Raw genomic sequence first — 10,785 nt, forward strand, 5'->3', positions numbered from 1 at the left:
GTATTTAGGTTGCCACCATTGCCCGCAAAAAAACTCGCCATTGGATTATGTTTATTGTACAATAACGTTCAAATTTGAACTCTCGAGGCTGGTTTCTATCAAGAATTATCAAAAATATTAACGTTTTGTTACCGCAATGAAGTTACGTTGCTTGTAACGTTGATGTGCGCGCGGAACTACAGGATTCCATTTGTCAAGACGTTGACGCTAGCAGCTAGCTTGGGCTAGCTGCCATTACTTTGTGTTAATTACGTCAAATTTGTTTCATTGCTGCCACATTAGTTTGGCAATACACAACACGTTAGCTGAAGCAGTAGTTTAACAACACGGTTGGACCACAAAGAGCTTCAGAGAATGCTGGCCACGGGAGCTGTGAGTATCTAATTTCATTATAACGTTACAGAAAGCTATCAACCGTCTTAACACTCATCCCCCTTTTGTTATGGGGCTTTGATTGTTAATAGCATCTTGACAAATAATTTCTGACATTATTATACATACACATTGTGTTTACAGTCTTTACACTGAGTAAAATATGTGCATTCATTCTAAGACTCAATTTTTGTATGGTTAACGTTACTCCGTTTCAGCCATTGTAGATATTCATCTAGATGGCTTATATTTATTTATCTGTATTTCCCCAAAATCAGTCCGACACATTTAGTATATTTAAAAATATAGGGATCACAATCAGAGCGGAAAATAAAGGTTTGTGGCTTTGAACAATGTTTGGCTGCAAAGTTTGCAATAACATCTCAGTAAAACTTCCCAATAAACACTCACAAAATCAGACACATTTTTATATATTTTCATAGCAATAATGTGGTGCCTTATTGTGGATGGGCCCACATATATTATACATATGATATGTGTTGTAAGTGTCTTTACTAATGGTATCACATTGATACACAGTATGTTTCCAAGGCTTAATTCATTTGTCGATGATGGATGCACTTGCTGAATATCTACCCTTCCCCTTACAGGCTGTAACTAACGTCACAGCCCTGGCCCAGGTAGACCGGGAGAAGATCTACCAATGGATCAATGAGTTGTCCAGTCCAGAGACCAGAGAAAATGCCTTGCTGGAGCTTAGCAAGAAGCGAGAGTCTGTGCCAGACCTGGCACCGATGCTCTGGCACTCCTGTGGCACTATTGCTGCCCTGCTGCAGGTATGAACCATATCCCAACCCAAGCTGTAGTATCTCATTAGTCATTACACCTGTATGTAAATGTACGCTCTGTGGGGCGAATAAAGGTATTCTGATTCTGATTCTGATGTTCATTATATCTGCTGTTGTGTGGCCTTGATGAACGTTTAACTGATTTTGTACCTCGTCTTTTTCTTTCTCTTTATTAGGAAATAGTGAACATCTATCCATCTATAAACCCACCTACGCTTACAGCTCACCAGTCCAACAGGGTGTGCAATGCCCTGGCACTTCTGCAGTGTGTTGCCTCACACCCCGAGACAAGGTAATGGGAAGCTAATTAGATAAAAAATTGCTGTGTAACTAATTTGTTTCTTTTAATGCTGATGAAGACAGGAAGCTTTCCTTTCCCACTGGACAAAATAACCCACTAACCTATGGCTTCTGTCTTCATTGGATATCAATCAATTGAATATACTTTATTAATCCTAGGGGAAAATCAGGTTAAAGGTAACAATCTGCCTTTATTCCTGGGAGACATGACTCTGCGGTAGTCACAGTATGATTTGTCTGTAGCGGACCTGTTCATTCCAATGTGATGCTATCTGGCGCACGGTGATATAACAACAGGGGTTTGAACATTTTTTATAATTATCAAAGAACAACGAATTCTCAAAGCCACCTGACTCCAGAACAGTATAGTTTTCTTTCGCTAATCGTTGCCATGAAAACAGAAATAAAACTCCTTAACATTTTTGAATTTTTCAACAATCAATAACTCTGTCTTTGAACATTTAAAAAAGAGACTAAATAAGTAACGGAAACAAAAAAACGAACACGCATAACATGTTCACTCTTCACCTACTGCTGGTGCAGAGAAAAAGAGATACTTGCCTTCTGGCACAGGGAAAATTCTCTTTTTTCTATTTTAAGCGGGTTTTCCTGTGTTAAAGACAATGCATATATGCCCCACTATTATAGCGGAAAAAAGTTTTTGTAATGCTACTTAAACTATAGGACCGGGACATTTGGTTTAATACCGTGACACAATTTGCTCACAATTTTGGCAAACTCTCTTCAAATGCTATCATCTATAAGTGTCCTTGGGTACATGAAAAGCGCAAAATTTTTTTAATTCATATTATTATACAGAACACTGTCAAATATTCACTGGCAAACAATTTCAGTGAGAGTTGAATGTTTAATATGAGGGTATAAATATTTAGTCTAGTAGCTGTTTTATCCAAGGTTATATTTCTTAGGCAACTTAGTCTGCAAAGAGATTTTCTTTCTGAATTGTGTTTCAAAAGTTCAAACCTTTAGTGAAGACCTAATGTAGTCATGGAAGACGGGTACGTCTTGATGGTTTATTTAAACTAAATCACAGTATCCAAAATCACCAGGGGCCTCATTTATAAAGCCTTGCGTAGGATTCACGTGAAGGTTGCTTACGTAGGACAAAGCAAATAAATACGCACAGACATTTTCCGATTTATAAAACACTGCGTTTCCCTTTTATAAATCACAATCAACTCTAAATGCGGCGCAGCTTTTGAGGGCTTCACGTAACGCCCATATTTGCCTATAAATAGTCAAAGAAACGCCCCGTATTAATATTCATTTTGACTGACTGCATGAAGAAGATCGCAGGAAATGACGACAGCACAGCTAAAAAAGACATTTCACACCGTGTCAGATTTTGGTTCTTTTGGGAAGGTGGAGACAAATCGCATTGTTTGGTGGATGCACTTTGAACCAGAGTAGCAGCATGGAGGTCGGATCATTTTTCACAAAAATAAATAAATAAGTGGTCCGAAAAAAAGTTAATGACAAAATACACATAACCTTCCACAGGCAGTGTGTCAGTGTGTTTGTGCCGGGGACAGGAGACCCCCCCCATGATGAGAAACTGTAAGAAAGTATCGGGGGATCCCTGCGGAGTGGAGTCAATTCATGTTTATTTTTTTATTTAGTGGTTTGTGTTCCAGCTGTCGATCAGCTGTGCGCAGCGTCTCCACTGCAGCCTGTGCGTCTCAACCCCCCCGCAGCAACTCTATATCCACCAGTTAAATGAAATAAAACAAATGTGTTGAGTTATATCAGCTGCCAAATCTACCAAATATATGGTGTTCTTAGTTTCCATACCTCCTGTGTTTTATGAGCGACTTCTCCAGTCTTAGCAAACGGCATAAAACATGATTAAACATGATAGTATATAAAACCATGCTCGTATCTATACAACCTATAGAAAAGCAAAACGGCCTCAGTTTAAAGTAATTCTGCATACTGCATCATTTATGAGAATACATGTCATAACATTAAGACAACATATTCGAGGTGGTTTTCAATAACATCATTTATTTCTCCAAGTTACGTTTTTGTGCACTGAGGAGTCTCAAACAGGCGTTTGTTTAATCATCAATTTAATCTTCATATATGATACATGAGGTAACGTTTTATTTATGGTATTATTTCCACATATTTCTCTCCATTCTTCCTTCTGCCAACGATGTCGCAGTTTCTCGTCTCTCCCGTTTTTGTACGTACGCATGGGTCAGAGTTTGCGTGGAGGACCGCACATTTTCCCGTCAAGTTTGTTTTTTATAAATCCCAAACATTGCTTAGAAACTGGCGTACGCCATCTTTTGAGCGTACGCACCGTTTATAAATGAGGCCCCTGGGCATCTTGACGGTCCACTGCCGACTTGAAGACATTTAATTAATTAAAACAAATACACGACTAGACTTAACACAGTTCAACACGTTTTCACGATCACATGTTATCACACGGTCAAAAACGATCCATGCATCCTACTGGCTTTACGCCATTTAGACTCTTTGACATGCACAGTAGAGTCTGCTTGACTGCATACATCTCTGTCGTAAACAATTAAAACCTTAACCTAAGCATAGTCCAAAACCATGATTTCATACTCAAATGAAATTCAGAGGAAATTCAACTGTTTTGCCAATGGCTCTTACATTTAGTGGCTTTTAAAGTTAATGCCTCACAGCTAGGCCTGTCACGATAATTCATTTTGTTGGACGATACATTTTCCCGGAAATTATTGCGATAAACGATAATATTGTCGTCACCGTTGTAAGACCATTTTAGACCACTGACATAATGATAATAATAATAATTCAAGTACATCCTTTCAAACAGAACTTTTTATTGAACATTCAACATTGCAAATGAAATGTGAAATAATATTCAAATATATAAATTATATATAATAAATAAATAAAATTATAGAACTAATTAAATCACACACAACCTAAACAATAAATGAAATAGACTCAGGCTGGAAAACAGAGCTCTCTCTATATATATATATATATATATATATATATATATATATATATATATATATATATATATATATATATATATATATATATATATATATATATATATATATATAAATAAATAAGAGCACACATTGTCTCACAGGCACAAAAAAACTCCTTTTAAAACAACAGTCCACTGTCCATACAAAGACCCAGAGGCCTCAACAGGCCATATCCAAATCTGTATTTCAAAGATTTCGAGCAAGGAACACCAACATGTTTGCATTGTCGGGCAAATGCATCTTTGATTGTAAACTGTCGGGAAGGTGGGGGCTCTCCATCTCCTGCTGCCGTGTTTGCTCCCAGCTGGGAAAACGGAATGGGTAGGTTGTGTTTCAGATGCAGTTTAAGGTTGGTCGTATTGCTAGCTTTTGTTGCTACCTTTTTAAAACAAATGCGACATACCGGCTCATTCAAGTCCGTAGGTTCTCCTCGTTGATTTGGCTTAAATCCAAAATATTCCCACACCGGAGATGTGGTATTAGGTTTTGCAACCAATTCCATTTAACTTCAAATTCCCCTCGAGTATGTCACACGTTGTCTCCTGCTTGTCTCTATATTATTAATTTGGCTGCTACGCTGTTGCACGCGGAGTGTCCTGACCTGGCTGTTTTTGAGCCCCGCCCCTCACAGCGCGCCTGGCCAGCAGACACAGCGCGCCGGGCCGGTAGAGTGGCCGGTCACATCTTTATGTAAACAAACACGCATGTAAACGGCAATTTTTCGAGGTCAGAAAAGTTATCGAGTTCATTTTTATTTATCGTACGATAAGTCAATTAATTGCTTATCGCGACAGGCCTACTCACAGCTGATGATTCTATCAGGCATGACTTTTGACTCATTTTAAATGTGTAGATGAAAGAGTATGTCTAACAATGAAGAACTTGGACTTTAATACATTTTCTTTGTGAAGGTAATTGCTTGTAATGTCATTAAAATCCATAAGTTATTAAAGTGACCTTGTTGCTTCTGTGTGATATTTGCTGTGTATTTGTGTTTGTCTGCTCACATTGATTCAAATCCTTTTCCTTCTGTGTTCCTCCAGGTCAGCTTTTCTTGCTGCCCACATCCCTCTTTTCCTCTACCCTTTCCTGCACACTGTGAGCAAAACACGTCCGTTTGAGTATCTGCGACTCACCAGCCTCGGAGTCATAGGTAAACTCTACTCCTGCTCAAGTGTCTTTATTTCTTGATTTCAAAAAACAAAAAACGGTGTCACATCAAGCTGTCTTTGCGTGTTTTCCACAGGTGCCTTGGTGAAAACCGATGAACAAGAAGTGATAAACTTCCTCCTCACCACTGAAATCATCCCGCTGTGTCTCCGCATCATGGAGTCAGGGAGCGAGCTCTCCAAGACGGTACTGAACTCTTCCAGTAACTTATCATGCAGTCCTGTCTCACATTTAATTCAATCTGTGTCCAACCACAACATTTTCTCTATCGGCTACACTTTTTACCAATCAAATGCCAATATTTCATTTTTTATTTATTAAGACCAGTCACTTTTTCCAACCTGCTGCTTTTCATTACAACTGATTAAGTGCAGTAGTCTTTTTTTTATTTTTTTTAGGGACAGATGTTAATATGGGCTTAAGGTTTAAAAAGTTGACATTTCTGCCCAATCGACAGGCGGATAACAAAAAAGGCTGTAGTGATGCATAAGCAGCGCAAACTGTTGAATAAGCAGGTGCCACAAGAATTTCTAAAGTTTAGCGGTTCAATTCCGCACTAAAGATCTACCTCTCATACTTGATTCTTACTAAGATACGTAAGGGATAATGTGCCTCCTGTCGGGATCCTGCTCACTGTCGGGCTTCTTTTCTCATTAATGACCAGCTCGCTGCACATTATCCCGCTATTACTAACTACTCACTAAATACTGTACATCAACAGTTTGACTCAAAATATTGATTTAAAAAGGATTTTATTTATCCATAAATTCCTGTATTGCTTCCACAAAGAAAAAGTAGTCCTTTATACTGCATAGCAACAGCTAGAACTGCAGCAACTATTTAAACACTGGAAGAGCCCATACTGTCTTCCCTTTAGGTTGTACTTCCTGGCCATCTTTTTCTGCTGATTGCTCTGTGTTTTTGACTTCATTTTGTTTTTCAGGTTGCTACTTTTATACTGCAGAAGATCCTATTGGACGACACAGGACTTGCTTATATATGCCAGACATACGAACGTTTCTCACATGTGGCCATGATCCTTGTAAGTAGTCTTTGGGAAACCTACTGATGAGATTGACCTTCCAAGTCTCTCTGCAAGGTGTGACACTTGGCATCAATTGTCACAATATTGTATATTAATATTTCATGTTCTTCTTTGCAGGGCAAAATGGTTCTCCAGCTCTCTAAGGAGCCCTCCGCACGCCTGCTGAAGCACGTTGTCCGCTGCTACCTTCGCCTCTCAGACAATCTCAGGTAAAGCAGTGTTTTACAGATGTACAGTCTGGGGCCACCTGTTTAAACTGTGGCTCTTGATTGCATGGAGATTTGTATAAAGACATGACCAGTCCCTCCCCACTCTGGAGACAGGGTTGAGAATAGAACAAAAATGTGACCATCAGTACTTGCCACTAGGAGGAGCCATTACACAAATGTGTGCGCTGACTGTCGTTTAATGCATGAGCAGCCTGTGATCAGAACTTAATGTTTGCACACATATTTTTATTAGATAAAGGTAAGGAAATACATTAACTGCTATTATGACAATTATATTTTCTTTGGATTTCTTAAAAATAGGTGGTGGCATCCTGATGTGAATGGCCCTACGATGTATTCTTTATTTTGTATTGCTGTGGATTTTGCTTTGATTGCAGCTCTTCTCCACCGTATATGACAGACAGCATGGGATTCTGCTTGTCCTGCGGGAAAGCTCTGCAGATTTTTTTTAAATCTACCAATATTTTGTCGACCCACCAGATAGATCAAATACAGCACATTATAGCTATAATGCATATCAGGAAAGCATATTGCAGAAAAATGGTTGTACTCGTAACATATGTGACCCGCTCTATCGAAATCAGTCGGAAGTCGCAACGGCTCATTTCAAAATAAACGTGGGTTTGCGTAAAAAACTATTTTTTCGGGGTTCGGGTGTTTTGTTTGATTTTAAATAAACAAAGTGTTGGCTTTCAGAATATGAAACTTTTATTTCCAAAATCACACGATAAATACATGTTTGAAGCTTGTGAAGGGAAGATGACAGGCACCTCTCACGCGCAATCTGCTCTTCCTCAGCGCCGCACCCCCTCCCTCCGGCTGAAATTATGAATGTAAGGCATATAGTAATCATAGATAACACGGCAGGTTGTTTTCATCTGATTTCAATTAAACAAAGTCTTGGCTTTCAGAATATTAAACTTGTTTCGGCAAATTCAGATGATAAATACAACTATGAAGCTTGTGACGGCATATTTACAAGCGGAGAACGGAGTAACTTGACGTCACAGCAGGCATAACAACAGCCGGTGTTTCTCACAATGCACACAAACGCAAAATTACACAAACACACACACACACACACACACTCGCGAGCTTCCCCCAGACCAGTAATCCAAACGGAAATATTTTCCCTCCGGACTATTTTGATCATTTGCTCCGCTAATAATCAATCAGATCGATGGATTCCAGAGAAGAGGAAACTTTGAAGGCCTTTTTCTCAAAATGATGACTCTGTGACAGTCATTATATAATGTGACATATTTAGCTTAATATTTGGAGTACAAAAACAATCCTGATATCATTAGAAAGCTGGGAATCTCCTCTTTCCAACAGTGTATACAACTCAAAATGTGTCTTCGGGTCAATGCGACTGATTTCGATAGAGCAGGTCACAAATATTAGTCCGTGATGATTATCAGGAGAACCTTTATAAATAGCAGAAACGTATCTGAGGTGTATGTAATCTTGCTATAATATGATGTTAAAAGTATTGGCATCGACATATTCCTAAAGTATCATAAGTAAAAGTACTTACAATAGAAGTATAAAGTAGCATAAAGTGAAAATAATCAGTTCAGACAGGAAGGAACTCAAGCATGATTTACCTCAAAGTTATGCTTCTGTACAGTTTTTGAGGCAATGTACTTGTGACTTTCCACCACTGCCTCTCGCTTTGGTGCCACCAAGTGGAGAAGCTTTTTTTTTTTTTTTAGCGCAAGCGGTTGTTTACAGAAGTGTACATTATTTTCTGCTGTGTTTGTTCCTCAGAGCCAGAGAGGCTCTGCGTCAGTGTCTGCCCGACCAGCTGAAGGACAGCACCTTCGCCCAGGTTCTGAAGGATGACACCACCACCAAGCGCTGGCTGGCTCAGCTGGTGAAGAACCTGCAGGAGGGCCAGGTCACCGACGCCAGAGGCATCCCACTGGCCCCCCAGTGATGAGGAACAAAGTGTGTGTTTACTGCTTACACAGACTCATCCCTCTCTAGATTTTGTAATTTTTGCCAAAGTGGCACTCAGACTGTCTGCAAAGAGAAGGACATAATAGAGGAATGTTTGGATAGATCATTTACACCTTTATTTTCTGCCAGTATGTCACTTCCACACAATAAAAATCTGTTTTTTAAGAGCTTGTCTGATCGCAGATTTTTAAGGCCAATACTGATAACTGATATTTTCTAATAAATTCAATCCAGTAATAATATGTTGACTGTTTATTAGTTTAATTTTTGGGGCAAAATCCAAAAGGAAAACATTTCTAAATTAGTTATTTTTATAAACATTGAAGGAATTTTTTAACAGTAAATTTCACTAGAAATTATAATTAACTATAAATAACAACGGAAAAATCCATTAAAATGTAAATTAGAAAACAAATATGTGCTACATGTACATTAAAATGCATCCTTTATACATTTATTGCTGATATTGCTGTATTATTGCATTATCGGCAATAAAAAGTGTTTTGCAAAATATCGGTCAGCTCTTGTTTTTTCCCGGTTAGTTCTGTAACTTTTTGTTACCTTCCTTTTCAAAGTTGGAACTGTTCGTTTTTGAATTTCAAGTCAGACTTTTTAATCTTATTTTGCTAAGCCTCTGTCAGCTGATATTACTGTAGAACGGAAGAAGTATTTCTGTATATTATTTTTAAGGGCTTTAAGTATGTTGACTCGGTAATACATAAATGGAGTTGAAGCTGGTGAAGATATTTCATAAATAAACAGTTTTTCACACATCCTAGGAGGTTCTGTCCATTAACTAATCGATTGTCCCAGCTGTATTTCAGTGTAAAGAGAGATTTTGTCAGGATAATCTTTTTTTAGTTGATTTTTACGGTGGCCGACGGGTGCAAACGCGCCCTAAACATTTCCATTTGGAGAAACCCGCTCCAGTTTAAAAAAAAATGCAAATATTAAAACACATGTGAGCCAAAACGCATGCAAATGAAGAAACATCACCACAGAAAACATTAACCAACTTTACAAAACATGCGCAGTGTTTACTAAAAGCGATGCATATACAAAACAGAAATGGGGACACCGAAAAGTGATGTACTAAAACTAACATTTATGGTAAGTTTCCAACAACAGTGAAAGTTGGCCAACTTTATAAATCCACGAACGTCGACAAGCGTTTGGGCTGTTCTAGTGAGTTTGCAAATGTCAGCCGCCGTAGATTTAAAATGACAAAAAAACATTAGTGAACTGGCTGCAAGGACAATGTTTCTGTTTCTTGAGGCCAAAGTAGGTATTACAACAAACACAAAAAGCAAATCACCCGAGAAAATATTTTCTTCCACAAAAAGGACAAAGAAAGATTTAAATGGTTAAAAAAAAAACATGCGACTGGCAAAACTAACCCTAACCTTTGTACCTGTAAAGTCTTAGCAAAACATGGGAGAAAAAATGATATTACATTACATGTACTTGTTAGACGCTTTTATCCAAAGTGACTTACATTCTCAATACTGTGGACAATCCCCACAGGAGCAATGTGGGGTGAAGTGTCTCAGGGACACAACGACATGCTGACTGCAGTGGGACTCGAGCTTGCTATCCTCTGATTCGAAGATCAGCGCATTAACCCACTGCGCCACACGCCTCCCATGTATATTATTTATACATAGGATTTGGAAAATTGATAACCGGAAAAATGATTCTCACTTTCCTTGCAGGGCGTCTGTTTACTGCACTACAGGTTAACAGTATTTTGAAGAGGTGTCATTGTCACTATATGTAAAGTGCTTCAAGAGGATCTTTTTAATTGGTTAATATTGTATGAAGCTCTATAGTGCAGTAAAAGTTATCTTCAGTTCATCTTTAGTTCATTTTTTGTCGGA

General features: G+C 38.5%; 1 protein-coding gene across 1 annotated transcript; it reads left to right on the forward strand.

The window, feature by feature from the left end:
- The first annotated feature begins 20 nt into the window (after positions 1–20).
- cnot9 (CCR4-NOT transcription complex subunit 9) lies at positions 21–9,075 on the forward strand. The gene is made up of 8 exons (XM_034134526.1): positions 21–372; positions 984–1,169; positions 1,358–1,473; positions 5,545–5,654; positions 5,748–5,857; positions 6,615–6,713; positions 6,834–6,925; positions 8,717–9,075. Exons 1-8 carry the CDS (start codon positions 355–357, stop codon positions 8,883–8,885), a joined length of 900 nt encoding a protein of 299 aa, XP_033990417.1. The 5' UTR covers positions 21–354; the 3' UTR covers positions 8,886–9,075.
- The last annotated feature ends 1,710 nt before the right edge of the window (positions 9,076–10,785 follow it).

The sequence above is a fragment of the Trematomus bernacchii genome, unplaced genomic scaffold (genome assembly GCF_902827165.1).
Source record: "Trematomus bernacchii unplaced genomic scaffold, fTreBer1.1, whole genome shotgun sequence".
NCBI classification, from domain to species: Eukaryota; Metazoa; Chordata; class Actinopteri; order Perciformes; family Nototheniidae; genus Trematomus; species Trematomus bernacchii.

Bases quoted from the DNA above. Each gene is read 5' to 3' on its own strand.
- cnot9 (XM_034134526.1), top strand. The intron at 1,170-1,357 runs GTATGAACCATA...TCTCTTTATTAG, and splicing joins CTATTGCTGCCCTGCTGCAG to GAAATAGTGAACATCTATCC. The intron at 5,655-5,747 runs GTAAACTCTACT...TGTTTTCCACAG, and splicing joins CACCAGCCTCGGAGTCATAG to GTGCCTTGGTGAAAACCGAT.